The 16,617-nt window shown below is 42.3% G+C and overlaps 1 protein-coding gene across 27 annotated transcripts in view; it reads left to right on the plus strand.

The window, feature by feature from the left end:
* Positions 1-16,617, plus strand: part of PHACTR1 (phosphatase and actin regulator 1) — a 549,201-nt gene that overhangs the window by 438,611 nt on the left and 93,973 nt on the right. For all 27 annotated transcript variants that reach the window (XM_055570606.1, XM_055570602.1, XM_055570604.1 and 24 more), the window contains one exon: positions 16,479-16,559. In XM_055570606.1, the coding sequence (XP_055426581.1) occupies positions 16,479-16,559 (81 nt within the window). The remainder of the gene's footprint in view (positions 1-16,478; positions 16,560-16,617) is intronic.

Raw genomic sequence — 16,617 nt, forward strand, 5'->3', positions numbered from 1 at the left:
GCAAATCCACACATTTCTTACCTGTATAGTTCTCTCCATCAGAAGTGACCAATGAGAAGTAACTGAGTAGATGCTGACTTTCCTAAACATGAACATCGTTTATCATACTCATATCAAAGAAAAGAGTGAAATGATAAATTTTTGTGTGACCCTGTATTTCCTTTGGCTGGTTTAACTTTTTCCTAAAGTTCAACGGGATCCTATAAAACAATCATAGTTTATTGAGTTTTATGTGCAAGACAGGATGCTTTTGTCTTCTTTTGTGAAACCTCATTTGATGACAATTAAATCACAGCTAAGCTTTAATAAGATGATTCGAGAAATGATCTTACAAGTGACAAAGTTTTGTCCAGAAGTGAGCAAATGTTACATCTTTTGTTCTTTTATGTATGCACTGTAGCCTGTCTGTACACAGTTGTTTGTTTATGGATAGTCTGGGTAAGTTGACAGGCATATCCTGGCTTTGAGAGCCTGGGATGGGCAGTGTAACACCACACTTAAGCTTTCACACGCTGGAACCGTGCAGCTTGGGGTCGAGTGCAGTTTTGCACCTTGGGCAAGTTGCTTAACGTCTTCTTTATCTGCAAAATAGTGATAATGGTCCGATGTCTCTAGAGTTCTTTTGAGACTGACAATGAAGTACTACATGGAAATGAGTAGTTCCTAATATTATACAGTATGAGTGTTACCATGGCAATGGAAAGGAGAAATCGAGTCTTCATAAAAATATCCCTTTCAGGCAAAATATTCATCTGAATAGACATTTGACATAACTATACATAGTATTTTCAAAATTTTTGTTCAAAAATGTTGACTTTAGTTCTGACTAGATAATAAGAACAAATAAAAGCCTTCAATCTAACACCGTCGTCTCTGTCTTAGAAAGTATTAGAGAAGGAAGATTTACATCTCAGCACTGCCTTCTGGAAACTTCATTGCATCAGAGTTGATCAGACCATGAGTGGAAAAACAAGCAGGGAAGTAGGCAAACCTATTTCCATTAACTTGGCACCACACAGCCCTTTGAACAAGTGCCCTCTTATCTTTTAGGTAACAGGTGGTTGCTGGGGGTATTAAACTATTCTGGGCAGAATTTCAGATTTCCGTCTTCAGTGCGTTGGGCAGTACTCTTCAATCATAAAGCGATCAATAATAATTAGGTGTCTGGAATGAAATATAGTGCAGCATTATGCTCCCTACATCTGAAAGAGAAACTCACTTAACTAACTCAAAATCAATGAATTTTCTTTTTATTCCTGGGAGGGCCAGGGAGGTATTAGAGGTAGCAGAGAACCCGGTGGAAATGTGAATTGTAGCTTTGTACACAATCAAAAAAAAATTAGATGTTGGGACATATTTCCCTCTGAGTAATAGAAACAAACCCTAAAGCATCAAACCTTTATTTCTAACATAAATACTTTCATTCCACTGCATTCTCGATCACTGTTGGGCCACCTCTTCCACATTTAATGAAAGAGATCCCTTATAGTGGGTGATCTATAGGTGAAAGGATGAAGTGAAGGTTGTAAACAGGGCTTAACATACATTATTTTTCAGATCTTAGTTTTAAAACGGAGAAAGAATTATTTCTGCTGTGTCTTATAAATCTCAGAAGACAAAACTGATGGTTATTCTGTTACAATTTGGTCTGAACTTTTTCTCTGTAAATTGGAGTAGAGCTAGAGAGAGCACATGGAATCTGCAAACTGTAACAAACTTTCCTTAGCGCCCTCCCCAGAGCTTTGAGCCTGAGCCTTGCAACACTCCCCTAAATTGCTTCTTACATGTAGCTTCCAGGATGGACCTCAAGAATCAGTTAAGTTCAGTCACTCAGTCGTGTCTGACTCTTTGCGACCCCATGAATCGCAGCACGCCAGGCCTCCCTGTCCAACACCAACTCCTAGAGTTCACTCAGACTCACGTCCATTGAGTCAGTGATGCCATCCAGCCATCTCATCCTCTGTCCCCTTATTCTGCCCCCAATCCCTCCCAGCATCAGAGTCTTTTCCAATGAGTCAACTCTTCGCATGAGGTGGCCAAAGTACTGGAGTTTTAGCTTAGTATCATTCCCTCCAAAGAAATCCCAGGGCTAATATCCTTCAGAATGGACTGGTTGGATCTCCTTGCAGTCCAAGGGACTCTCAGGAGTCTTCTCTAACACCACAGTTCAAAAGCATCAATTCTTCGGTGCTCAGCTTTCTTCACAGTCCAACTCTCACATCCATACATGACCACTGGAAAAACCATAGCCTTGACTAGACGGACCTTTGTTGGCAAAGTAATGTCTCTGCTTTTGAATATGCTATCTAGGTTGGTCATAACTTTCCTTCCAAGGAGGAAGCGTCTTTTAATTTCATGGCTGCAGTCACCATCTGCAGTGATTTTGAAGCCCAAAAAGATAATGTCTGACACTGTTTCCACTGTTTCCCCATCTGTTTCCCAGGAAGTGATGGGACCAGATGCCATGATCTTTGTTTTCTGAATGTTGAGCTTTATGCCAACTTTTTCACTCTCCACTTTCACTTTCATCAAGAGGCTTTTGAGTTCCTCTTCACTTTCTGCCATAAGGGTGGTGTCATCTGCATATCTGAGGTTATTGATATTTCTTCTGGCAATCTTGACTCCAGCTTGTGCTTCTTCTAGCCCAGCGTTTCTCATGATGTACTCTGCATATAAGTTAAATAAGCAAGGTGACAATATACAGCCTTGACGTACTCCTTTTCCTATTTGGAACCAGACTGTTGTTCCATGTCCAATTCTAACTGTTGCTTCCTGACCTGCATATAGGTTTCTCAAGAGGCAGGTCAGGTGGTCTGGTATTCCCATCTCTTTCAGAATTTTCCACAGTTTATTGTGATCCACACAGTCAAAGGCTTTGGCATAGTCAATAAAGCAGAAATAGATGTTTTTCTGGAACTCTCTACCCTATTTTCAAAAATCTGAATTCTAAGTTCTGCAAAACTACTCAGCTCTAAAACTTTCTATCAGTTTTCTTCCCCCCAAAACTAAAGGTCTCTCTCCTGCTATCCAGATACTGGAAGGCATTAAGAGCAATCATTCTGTGTTGATATCTGAACTATTTAAAGAAATGACCAGGAAAGAACTTGTGGCTTTTATTGTCTTATGATCACCTTTTCTTTCTAGTCTTCTGACCAGCTGTATAATTGCATTATATGGTGGCTAGGGTTTTTATTCCCCTTCAGAGACTATTGAATCAGTAAAAAGAGAAGCAGAGTTAGTAAGAAGGTCCTTTGAATGTTTTTGCTTTGGAAAATAAAACATACATTGAGAAAATTCATTAAACCTCAATATATAGTTTAACAGATGGTTTTAAAGCGAACATCATATAACTGCTGCCAAGTCTCTCTGTGTGTGTTTGTGTATATACATATATATAGAGAGAGAGAGAGAGAAAGCTAGAGAGACAGCATCTGGGAATCCCTTAATGTGCCTTCGGATTGCAGTCTCCCTCCCCATCAAAGGTGGTCACTGTCCTGTATTTTCATCATGCCTTTCTTTGTAGTTTTGAAGTTTAGAGACATACATCTCTAAACCTTACATTTAGTTTTTCCAGCATTTGAGTAAATGGAATCAAAGTATGTATGTTCATTTGTCTTGCTCTTTTAACTCAGCATTACTTGTAGGATTCGTTCATTGTTGTGTGTTAACTTTTTATTTTGAGAATTTTCAAACATGAGAGAATCATATATCATTGTACAATTGTGTAGTTATATAGCCATCACCTAAGAGTTACTAAGATATGGCCATATTCATGGTTTTTTTTTTAATCAAAATAAATGACAGACATCTCTAATCATTCATCTCTAAAAACTCAGGAAAATGTCCCGTATCACTCCAAGACCATTATCGTAGGTAGCAAAACTAAAAACTCAGGAAAATGTCCCGTATCACTCCAAGACCATTATCGTAGGTAGCAAAACTAATAGTAATTCCCCAATAGCATCTAGAACTTCCCTGGTGGCTCAGATGGTGAAGAATCCCCCTGCAATGGGGGAGACCTGGGTTCACTCCCTGGGGTTGGGGAGATCACCTGGAGGAGGCCATGGCAACCCACTCCAGTATTCTTGCCTGGAGAATCCCATGGACAGAGGAGCCTGGTGGGCTACAGTCCATGGGGGTCACAAAGAGTCGGACACGACTGAGCGACTAAGTACAACACAATATCATCTAATATTTATATTTTCCCAACTGGCTCCCCCAAACACTTTTACAACTAGTTTGTTCAAACCAGGATCCAAATCAAGATCCATGAGAAACGTGCTGTTAGAAACACAACTTACAGTTTAAAAACAAGTCTGTGATCCTTTTTCTCCCACACTTCATCAGTAGATAAGGCTCTGGTGGGGCCTGGCTGCAGGCACTTCTCCCACAGTAAGAGGAGAATAAATCGCCTCGTCTATGCTAATGACATGTCCAACTTTCATGCTCCTTGACTCCAGAGGAAATTATACTGTCTGCATTACTGTCAGAAAACCAATTATATCCAAAGCCAAGCTGTTACTTTGGACATATACTCTGTAGTATTGAGCTGATCAAGGCTATGTCTAGTCTTTACTTATTTGGGAGATGGATAGTGGGCTGCCCATCCAGGGAGACCGCTGGAATACGGATGTCTCCCAACTGAAATTCCCACCAGGACTGCAGGACAAACAGGTGGATGGCTGGTCACTCTGCTGTGTTCGGATCTTTCTGGTTGGTCACGCCTTGCTCATTTAATATGGCAGGACTTCGGGTTTTCAGTTCTGTTTGACTCAAACTTTGATCAGAAAGGTCTTTGTAAAAGATCTTGGCCACTCTGTGTCCCTGCTGTGTTGGAAGAGCTGACCTCCCTGGCTCCTTTTTACAACATACGCTTCCTGCAACCTGGCATCTATTTTATTTTTTTTAATATTTATTTATTTGGCTGCATTGGGTCCCAGCTGTGGCACGAAGGATCTTCATTGTATCGTGGGTGATCCTTCGCTGTGGTTCAGACTCTCTAGTTATGGCACACAGGCTCAGTTGCCTCTTGGCATGTGGGATCTTAGTTCCCTGCATGCATGCTCAGTCGTGTCTGACTCTTTGTGACCCCATGGACTGTAGCTGCCCAGGCTCCTCTGTCTACAGGATTATCCCACCAAGAATACTGGAGGGGGTTGCTATTTCCTCCTCTAGAGGATCTTCCTGACCCAGGGATCGGCACCTATGGCTCCTGCATTGGCAGGCGAAATCTTTACCACTAAGCCACCTGGGAAACCCCTTAGTTTCCTGACTAGGGATCAAACCCACGTCCGCTGCCTTGGAATGCGGATTCTTAACCACTGGACCACCAGGAAAGTCCCAGCCTGACATTTAGATCAGTGTTTCCCAAAAGATTTTCCTCAGAATAAAAGTCCCTGTGGTCCTCTATGAAAGGGTTATATTGTCAAATGAATTTGAGAGAAACACTGGGTTAAACTGGTTTCTTTAGGTCCTCTCCTGCTAATGAATACAATGGTTCTCTAGTGGTACATGGCATTTAGCAAAATTACTGTCCCCAAACCCTTTCCACAGAGCATCTCTGGGGGTTACTATACACACTATGACTTGGGTGTGATCACAAGCAACAGTAAACAAACAATCTCATCTCCTGCCTCACGGGCTGTGAAGAGTTTATCTAAGCTAGCTACCAGTGTTGGCCAAGTACAGTGGGTGGGTTGCCGTACTGGAAACGAGGAACTTCATTCACGTACTCACTCCCCTTGCACTGTCGCTGAAGTTCATATTGTAACAATGGGGGGAAATATGGAGCTGTGCTTACGTGATGAAGACACTGAAATGTTAGTTTCTACCCTTTAGGTAGAATTTCCCATGCTTTAGATTTTAGAGGGAAAAGAGTTTCAATAGTGCCTCTGTTTTGTTTTGTTTTTAATTTTTTGAAGTGTAATTGATTTACAATGTTGTGTTGATTTCTGCTGTACAACAAAGTGATTCATTTATATATATATATATACTATATATAATATATATATTCATTTATTTTTATATATATACACACACCTTCTTTTTTGTGTTCTTTTCTTCTGTGGTTTATCACAGGGTATTGAATTTACTTCCGTGTGCTTTACAGTAAGACCTTGTTGTTCAGTCTCTGATTTTGAGGATCATTTGATGTTAATTATGAAATATTTTAAAAGATGTTTTTCATCTTGAATTAGGTTCAGTAAGCTTTTCTTTGGATAATCAATGGATAATCAATGGAAAAACCTTCTTGCCTAGTGACTCTACACTTAGCAAAATGTTTAGATATGCATCAGATCAGATCAGTCACTCAGACATGTCCGACTCTTTTCGACCCCATGAATTGAAGCACACCAGGCCTCCCTGTCCATCACCAACTCCCGGAGTTCACAGAGACTCACGTCCATCGAGTCAATGATGCCATCCAGCCATCTCATCCTCTGTCGTCCCCTTCTCCTCTTGCCTCCAATCCCTCCCAGCATCAGAGTCTTTTCCAATGAGTCAACTCTTCGCATGAGGTGGCCAAAGTACTAGATATGCATAGGACTCCTGAAATCATCTGAGTTGGTAAAAATTTGGTGCTTACACAGATTGCTTCTAGATTAACAGAACTTCTTGAGTGTGTTTATCATACCATTCTGTCTAAAACTAAGCATTTAGGATCAAAATTTTTTTTAATTCTTTCTTCAACACGGCATTTAGATTGACATGCGTGCTCAGTTGAATCCAACTCCTTGCCACCCATGGACTGTATACCACACTGTATACCATGGAATTTTTCAGGCAAGAATACTGGAGTGGGTTGCCATTTCCTACTCCACTTAGATCAACAGTGTTGTTGCTTTTCTCATTTATTTTCTTATGAAATAAGAGATAACTGGCATTGGCTCTCTAATCTTTCAAAATGGAAGACCTCTGGGTTTATTCTGTTCCTCCAAATCTTTGCTTCTCTTTCTCCTCTTTTATATATTGTTTGTATACACTTAACTTGGAGAGTCTCTTCATCTTAAAGAAGATTGAAATAATATAAGTGTGGGTTGATTGTTTCATGTTGGGTTTTTCTAGGCTGTAGTTGTTGCATCATATTAATAATCCTCCTTTTTATGATGTCATATGGGAAGTAGAGGTAGATTCCAGGTTCCGGAGGCTCATTCTGTTTGTTACTTGTAGATCTCTAGCCTAAATTCACTTTCACTGAAATTGTCAAATTTTAAAGGGATAAAGGCTGCAGATTTTACTGGATTAACCAAAAAGTTCAGTCAGGTTTCCCCACACCATCTTATGGAAAAACCCAAATGAACTTTTTGGCCAACCCAGTACTTGCAGACTGACTGTTTTAACCACTGAAGGCATAAGGCTCCACAGTAAGCTACTATAGATTTTATCATTTATCAATTGTGTTTTCCCCTTCAAATTTCTGTCCCATACAGAGTGTAATTTAAAGCAGTTGCGCAGAGAATTCAACAAAGATAAATTATCCTAGAGAACTATACGAATAGCTCCCTGCCCTGGTACTCTGAGAAGAAGCAGATGACTACAAAGAATTGATATTGCTTTTTCCCCCATTTCCTCATTTTACGAAATATAAGAGTTTCTTTCTTCCATCAGTACTGGAGCACATCAAAAACACCCTCTGCCCAGTAAGTCTAGTGATACATACTAGAAAAATTCTTATGCCTGTTCATGTGGGTGCCTGAACAGATATAATCACAGTGGCAATGTTTATGGGCTCAAAAGGTGAAGCAACTTAAACTTCTTCAGTTTCAGATGGTGAAATAAGTTCTGCCACTTCAGTTCAGTCACTAAGTCATGTTCGACTCTTTGCAACCCCGTGGACTGCAGCACGCCAGGCCTCCCTGTACTTCACCAATTCCCGGAGCTTGCTCAAACTCATGTCCATCAAGTTGGTGATGCCATCCAACCATCTCATCCTCTGTCATCCCCTTCTCCTCTTGCCTTCAATCTTATCCATTTTCTGGGTCTTTTCCAATGAGTCAGTTCTTTGCACTAGGTGGCCAAAGTATTGAAGTCTTAGCTTCAACATCAGTCTTTACAATGAATATTCAGGACTGATTTCCTTTAGGATGGACTGGTTGGATCTCCTTGCAGTCTGAGGGATTCTCAAGAGTCTGCTTCAACACCCTAGTTCAAAAGCATCAATTCTCTGGCGCTCAGCTTTCTTTGTAGTCCAACTCTCACATCCATACATGACCACTGGAAAAACCATAGCTTTGACTAGACAGACCTTTGTTGGCAAAGTAAAGTCTCTGCTTTTCAATATGCTGTCTAGGTTGGTCATAGCTTTTCTTCAAAAGGAGCAAGAGTCTTTTGATTTCATGACTATAGTCACCCTCTGCAGTGATTTTGGAGACCAAAAAATAAAGTCTGTCACTGTTTCCCCATTTATTTGCCACAAAGTGATGGGACCAGATGCCATGATCTTAGTTTTCTGAATGTTGAGTTTTAAGCCAACTTTTTCACTCTCCTCTTTCACTTTCATCAAGAGGCTCTTTAGTTCCTCGCTTTCTGTCATAAAGGTGGTGTCATCCGCATGTCTGAGGTTATTGGTATTTCTCTTGGCAATCTTGATTCCAGCTTGTGCTTCATTCAGCCCAGTGTTTCTCATGGTATACTCTGCATATAAGTTAAATAAGCAGGGTGACAGTATACAGGCTTGATGTGCTCCTTTCCCTATTTGGAACCAGTTTGTTATTCCATGTCCAGTTCTCACTGTTGCTTCCTGACCTGCATACAGATTTCTCGAGTATTCTTCTGGTATTCCCATCTCTTTAAGAATTGTCCAGTTTGTTGTGGTCCACACAGTCAAAGGCTTTGGCATAGTCAATAAAGCAGAAATAGATATTTTTCTGGAGTTCTTTTGCTTTTTCTGTGATCCAGTGGATGTTGGCAATTTAATCTCTGGTTCCTCTGCCTTTTTTAAAACCAGCTTGAACATCTGGAAGTTCACAGTTCATGTACTGTTGAAGCCTGGCTTGGAGAATTTTGAGCATTACATTGCTAGCATGTGCTGCTACTGCTGCTGCTAAGTCGCTTCAGTCGTGTCTGACTCTGTGACCCCATAGATGGCAGCCCACCAGGCTCCCCCGTCCCTGGGATTCTCCAGGCAAAAACACTGGAGTGGGTTGCCGTGAGATGAGTGCAATTGTGCAGTAGTTTGAGCATTCTTTGGCATTGCCTTTCTTTGGGATTGGACTGAAAACTGACCTTTTCCAGTCCTGTGGCCACTGCTGAGTTTTCCAAATTTGCGGGCATATTGAGTGCAGCACTTTCACAGCATCATCTTTTAGGATTTGAAATGGCTTAACTGGAATTCCATCACCTCCACTAGCTTCGTTGGTAGTGATGCTTCCTAAGGCCCACTTGACTTCACATTCCAGGATGTCTGGCTCTAGGTTGGTGATCACACCATCGCGATTATCTGGATCGTGAAGAGCTTTTTTGTATAGTTCTTCTGTGTATTCTTGCCACCTCTTAATATCTTCTGCTTCTGTTAGGTCCATACCATTTCTGTCCTTTATTGTGCCCATCTTTGCGTGAAATGTTCCCTTGGTATCTCTAATTTTCTTGAAGAGATCTCTAGACTTTCCCATTCTATTGTTTTCCTCTATTTCTTTGCATTGATCGCTGAGAAAGGCTTTCTTATCTCTCCTTGCTATTCTTTGGAACTCTGTATTCAAATGGGTATATCTTTGCTTTCCTCCTTTGCTTTTCACTTCCTTTCTATTCACAGCTATTTGTAAGGCCTCCTAAGACAACCATTTTGCCTTTTTACATTTCTCTTCCTTGGGGATGATCTTGATCCCTGCCTCTTGTACAATGTCACAAACCTCCATCCATAGTTCTTCAGACACTCTATCATATCTAATCCCTTGAATCTATTTGTCGCTTCCACTGTATAATCGTAAGGGATTTAATTTAGGTCATACCTGAATGGTCTAGTGGTTTTCCCTACTTTCTTCAATTTAAGTCTGAATTTGGCACTTAGATCCATGTAATGGTAGGCGGTACTCAAAAAGAATGAGGTGTTTTCTGTATGTACCAACTGGAAGATTTCCAAAACATATTCATAAATGAGAGGAGGAAAAAAAGAATTGTGGAATAATGTGAGCTAAATTAGCCCATTTGTGGTTTTAAAAACTGTATTTATATAGTGTGCGAGTGTGTGGGAAAGGAGCAGAGAGAGACGGCAGAAAGAGAGAAGGACGTTACCAAAGAAAGGCAGTGGTGAGAGGTGATGAGCTGGGTGTTTGGAAGGAGGGACGATGAAAAATAAGTTTGTTTTCTATTTCTTAAATTATTTACTGTTAAAATGCTTCATCTATTTCCATAAATTAAAAAAAAAAGCATGCATGTGTGCACATGCGGAAAATAAAAAGAGAATGTTCAAGCTATTTTTAACAAATTTATCCAGCCCAGGCATTCACTAAGCAAGAACAAGCCCTTCCAAGATGCCAGTTTTAATTCTTCTATGTCAAAGAAGCATAGGATTCCTTGGCTTAGCACAAATCCGAATGTATAGGGAAACTGAAGAAATTAATTGGAGGTGATGGGGAACTGGCTTTTAGTAAACATGGCATAGACTGCAGTAACTGGCTCAAAAAAGTTTACAAAAGCGATTAAAGCTGCTGTCCTTCCGTGCCCAGAGCTGGTCTCTGGGCTTTCATGGAATTGACTGTTGAGAGTCTTTCTTTCACCAGATTTCCTATTTATAAATCTTTCACTCAATTGTAAACAGACTTCCAAGCAATAGAATGGAACATAAAGCTGTGGAAAATAATAACCTTAGTTTTTTACCTTTGTTTACAAACCAGTGCAATGATAGGTATGTTTTTAAATGTAGGTTTTCTTATTATTCCGATATGGTGAAGCCAACAGATCAAGAGACGATTGCCATTGAAAAGAGTTTGTTTATTTTTGCTTTTATTTCCAATATTCTGGGAGGTGGGTCATAGAGGATCCTGCTGTGATGTATGTTGGAGAGTGTTTTGCCTATGTTCTCCTCTAGGAGTTTTATAGTTTCTGGTCTTACGTTTAGATCTTTAATCCATTTTGAGTTTATTTTTGTGTATGGTGTTAGAAAGTGCTCTAGTTCCATTCTTTTACAAGTGGTTGACCAGTTTTCCCAGCACCACTTGTTAAAGAGATTGTCTTTAATCCATTGTATATTCTTGCCTCCTTTGTCAAAGATAAGGTGTCCATATGTGCATGCATTTATCTCTGGGCTTTCTATTTTGTTCCATTGATCTATATTTCTGTCTTTGTGCCAGTACCATACTGTCTTGATGACTGTGGCTTTGTAGTAGAGCCTGAAGTCAGGTAGGTTGATTCCTCCAGTTCCATTCTTCTTTCTCAAGATAGCTTTGGCTATTCGAGGTTTTTTGTATTATACAGAGTGAAGTAAGCCAGAAAGAAAAACACCAATACAGTATACTAACACATATATATGGAATTTAGAAAGACGGTAACAATAACCCTGTATACGAGACAGCAAAAGAGACACTGATGTATAGAACAGTCTTTTGGACTCTGTGGGAGAGGGAGAGGGTGGGATGATTTGGGAGAATGGCATTGAAATACGTATAATATCATATATGGAATGAGTCGCCAGTCCAGGTTCGATGCACGATACTGGATGCTTGGGGCTGGTGCGCTGGGATGACACACAGGGATGGTATGGGGAGGGAGGATGGAGGTGGGTTCAGGATGGGGAACACATGTATACCTGTGGCGGATTCATTTCGATATTTGGCAAAACCAATACAATAGTGTAAAGTTTAAAAATAAAAAAAGAGAAAAGTTTGTTATCCTCACAGCTTGCAAGGGAAAGGGCGTGCCAGGCCATGGAGGGCCAAAGCGGGTTATTCAGGAGACAGAAAGAATGGGAGGAAAACGTGGGCAAGAGCCTTTTTCGTGGTTTCCACAAGAAGCAATGGGCAGGACAGGATAAATGGGCTTACCTAACTGGTTTGAATCGTAGTGGACTCTGGGGCTTAAGGAGTGTCTCCGGTTGTCTGGTACCTAGCCCTGTGGTGATTAGGGCAGAGCAAGAGTGGCCTATTTTCTGTAAGAACTCTGTGAAGGAGGTGGTTGAGGGTGGGGCTCTGGATTGGTCAGTTTGCACAGGAAAGGCAGGCTCCCTGCAAGGGGCCAACTCTAGGATCAGCGTGGCCCCAAGACATCAACAGATCAAAGAAATGGAAAATAAAAAGATGTGATCAATAGATGTTGATAAAGATGCAAGGATAACTATGCACTTCAAGGTTTCCTGGATGACTTTTACATTAATATTTTGTTTAATGACAAGCTTAGAGAGCCTTCCTTAGATGGGCTAACCTTTTAATATGTTTTTGGGAGCTGTATTGGGTACAGTAACTGAGAAGTCCTTCTCTCACTCATTTCAGGCAAGAAACAGGGGATATGTGAAGCTTTTTAAAAGGTGTTTGGATCTACTCTTCTCGTTCTTTGTTGGTCTATAAAAGCCAATCAGTCATTTCCCCCCTTTTCCTCTTCAGGCTGTTTCATATGTTGGTGTGGAATTTTAGACTGGATGTCGCTGCTTTAGCATTTGCACATTTGCTTGTTTATGCAACTTTATTTGGTGTTTCAGTTGCCACAGGACTATGTTGAAAGCCTTTTACAGTGTTTTGCATTTACTGCATTACTGCAGCCCAGAAATTGGATTCTTTTCTGAAGACCCAAGGAACTGTATTGTTGCCACCTAGGGCGATGGCCCCCCACTCCATACTCCTGCCTGGAGAATCCCAGGGACGGGGGAGCCTGGTGGGCTGCAGTCCATGGGGTTGCTAAGAGTCGGACACGACTGAGCGACTTCCCTTTCACTTTTCACTTTCATGCATTGGAGAAGGAAATGGCAACCCACTCCAGTGTTCTTGCCTGGAGAATCCCAGGGACGGGGGAGCCTGTGGGCTGCCGTCTATGGGGTCACACAGAGTCGGACACGACTGAAGTGACTTAGCAGAAGCAGCAGCATCAGCAACCTGTATTTTCATTTTGATGGGGGAAGTCAGCTTCCTGCTTTTTCTTTTTGGTTCTTTTGTGTTAGAGGTTAAAATAATTGGTTTTAGAAATTCACCTTTATGTGCCCGTGCTCATGCTCACTTGCTCAGTCATATCTGACTCTTTGTAACACTGGGGACTGTAGTCCACCAGGCTCCTCTGTCCGTGAGATTTTCTGGCAGGAATACTGGAGTGGATTGCCATTTCCTCCTCCAGGGAATCTTCCCAACCCAGGGATCACACCCGCATCTCCTGTGTTCCAGGCAGAATCTTTACCACTGAGCCACTGGGGAAGCCCGTTCACCTTTATATCTTTAGATATCTTCGCCATATATCTTTAGACATATGCTGTATATCTAATCTTTGTATTTTAATGCTGCCCTCTTGTTCACTGTGGCCTAAAGTTTAATCATCATCTGCTTAGATTTACTATTTTTGTTTTTAACTGATGTTTTTGCTCTTGTGGTCACTATTTTTTTTCATTTCTTAACAACTCCATGTTTATCTTCAGCGTTCTTGTGTATCTGCCTTCATCTTCTGCCCAGGCTTCTGCAATCATCCAGTAACTGGCCTCCGTCCAGTCCATCCTCCAGGCTGAAGCAGACATTGGTCTGTCAAATAACTCAAACCCGATCGGTTTCTTCACATTTCCCTTAGAAGAACGTGGTCAGGAAAGCCCTGCGTGGCCCAGCGCCCCCTGCCCCTCTGACTGCATCTCAAACCATCATCCTCCAAACTGGTGTTGGCTGTGCGGTCACACCGGCTTCCTCTCTGCTTGTCCACGGCACCCTGATCCCCCCAGCTTGCTCTGTCTGGAGTGTTTTCCACTTCCTCCCCGACTGCCCTGAGCTAAGATAACATACATTCAGCTTCCAGACCCAACTCGGGGGTCTCTTCCTCAGAAAACCCTCCACTTATTCGCCAGTTGTTGCTGTTGTTCAGGCACTTAGTCATGTCCGACTCTTTTGCAGCCCCATGGACTGTAACCCGCCAGGCTCTTCTGTCCATGGGATTTCCTAGGCAAGAATACTGGAGTGGGTTGCCATTTCCTTCTCCAGGGGATCTTCTCAACTCAGGATTGAACCCGAGTCTCCTGCATTGGCAGGCGGGTTCTTTACCGCTGAGCCACCAGGGAAGCCCCAACTCCCCCATGGAGGAGGTTATTTAGCATCTGCTCTGATGGAAGCATGTCTTCTTTTGAGGCCCATCTCAATTTGCAATCATGGATGAGGTGGCATCTCCTTTGATGACTGAATCGCACCTTAGCCTGTGATCTCTGGGAGGGAGGGGCTCTGCTTACCATTATCCCCAGCCCCTGATGGAGTCCCTTACGCTGTGGGCAGCTGGTCCTCAGTTGTTGACTGAGTGTGGAGAGACAGCTGAAGTCCAGATAACAGCGGTTGGCCTGAGAGCATCCATATTCTGCTGGTGCTGGAGCTCTCAGACCTCTGTGTCCAGGGCTCTGCCCGCCTGCCTGCAGAACCTTCCTTTCCGTCTGTGGCTGTGGTTCACCCACTTTACTCCAGGGTTTTGAAAAGCCCCTGGGAAACTTGTTTTGTTGAAGGGAAATCTGTTCATTTACTTGGTTCAGGCCAGGGTAACACTTCTTTATTCATCCAGAAGGTGGCTAATAAACTTTTACCTTGAAACCCCCACTTCATCTTGCCTATTCAGTCTTTCCTACTGTGCTGCTGAGCAAATGTTTTTTAAAATCAGGCAGAACTTTCTGACCTAATGGCACACACTTCTCTTCCCCTTCCCCGGGTATCCCCTTTCTGCACGAGAGCACTTTCTGCCCTCTTCCCACCATATCTTGTCCTTTGGTTCAGGACATAAAACTCCTTCACCTCCCAAAGCGAACACTGCTCAATAGTTTCCCCACGCACCTCTAACCCTTGTCCTTCCATACAGACTTCCTGCCCTCACTTCTGGGGGCTGTAGGTTTATATACATCCATCTTCTTATTAATATGTTCTCAGTAAGCTATCTGCCAGGGCTAACATTTATTTTTCCTTCTCATACCACTGAATTCATTGTAATCTAAGGGAGGGCGTTAGAATACATCTCTAAAATAATAAGTTTCAAAATGGATAATCAGGGATTTTCAGTCCTGATATGCTTGAGAATAACCCAGAGGGCTTTTTACTGTCATACAGTTGTCGGGTCCCAGGCTGGACCTCTTAAATGGCGGCAGGGGAGGCATCAGTGTCTTTCCAGACCTGCAGAGTGACTTGGTGAAGATCAGACAGCTAGTGGGTAACAGAGTTCAATCACAATTCTTGTTTCCTTGCTTTCTTTCTACTTCTTACTCATATAATTTTTTTGCATTAAATTCGATTGAGACTTGTGTGTGTTTAATTATCTGTACCTAAATTTATCTGCATGAAATTGTTTTCATATTTTATAAATGATGTTTCCACTGCCCCCCAACCCACCGCTCCCGATGACTGTGTAACCAAAGCATGCAAAGAATCTCAAACTGACCAAAGGGACCACAACCACTTCTCACCTCCTCCTCTCAGTGCTTCCTGGATGTCAGCGCTGGAAGAGCTTTGTTTCCTCTATGGGCTCCGCCAATCCCCCCCGCCCCCCACCCCGTCCTGCCTGGAGCCACCGGCCTGCCCTGTGTGCTGCGCCCCCCTTCCCCACTCGCGGGCTCTGTTCCCACTTGACTTGCCCTCCATCACACCACTGATCCAAGGAAATGCTTCCTCTTCCCTCCTCCAGCCCCTACCTGCCTGAGCAGCTGGCTCAGGTGAGTGGCTGGGTCCTTGTAGAGGGACGTTTGGGAACTGAACCATTCCTTCGTTCCTCGCTGGGAGCCGAGAGAGATGGGTGGGTGTCCTACGGAGGTCTCCCCCCACCCCCTCAGTCTCTCCTCAGGAACCTGGGTACCAATCCAGGGACCTTTAGAAGAGATGTTTTCATACCATTTTTTAATAGTTGAGAAGTGACTAAATCTTCAATAAGACAATAAGACATGATCTGTATGAACTAGGTAATTCAAAGAGGAATCCCTTTTGAGGAATCCCTTTCTGAGGAAAGGTCACACTCTAGAAGATGCTATGTGATGCAGAAGTTAAGCCAAGGATGAAGTTAGCAGTTCTGGCTTCGAATCCTAGATCCTCTTCCCAGTGTGGTTCTGAGAGGTGGTTGAGCTGCCCTGCGGTACAGTTTCCTCAACCATATATCACAATTAAATAAAGTGAAAATGCCTACACCATAGGTAATTAGATTGTCTTGAAGATGAAATGAAATAAGCAGGTTAAGATGCCGATCATAGTAGCTGTTCACTGGTGTCATTAGCTGACATTAGTCAAGTATGATTTACAGACGCTTTCCGTACGTTATATTTTAGCACATCTTAAAATATGCTTTTTTTTTTTTTCAAATCGTCTTTGTTACCAACTCACACCTGCTTCTCTGTGTTTTGCTTGCAGCCCTGGAAAGGAAAATATCCATGAGGCAAAGCAGAGAGGAGCTGATAAAACGAGGGGTCTTGAAGGAAATCTATGATAAAGGTAAGGGGACCACTCCCGGCTCCACGGGCCAGAAAGAAGCCATGCTTGGAATCTGTGT

The sequence above is a fragment of the Bubalus kerabau genome, chromosome 3 (genome assembly GCF_029407905.1).
Source record: "Bubalus kerabau isolate K-KA32 ecotype Philippines breed swamp buffalo chromosome 3, PCC_UOA_SB_1v2, whole genome shotgun sequence".
Classification (NCBI taxonomy): domain Eukaryota; kingdom Metazoa; phylum Chordata; class Mammalia; order Artiodactyla; family Bovidae; genus Bubalus; species Bubalus kerabau.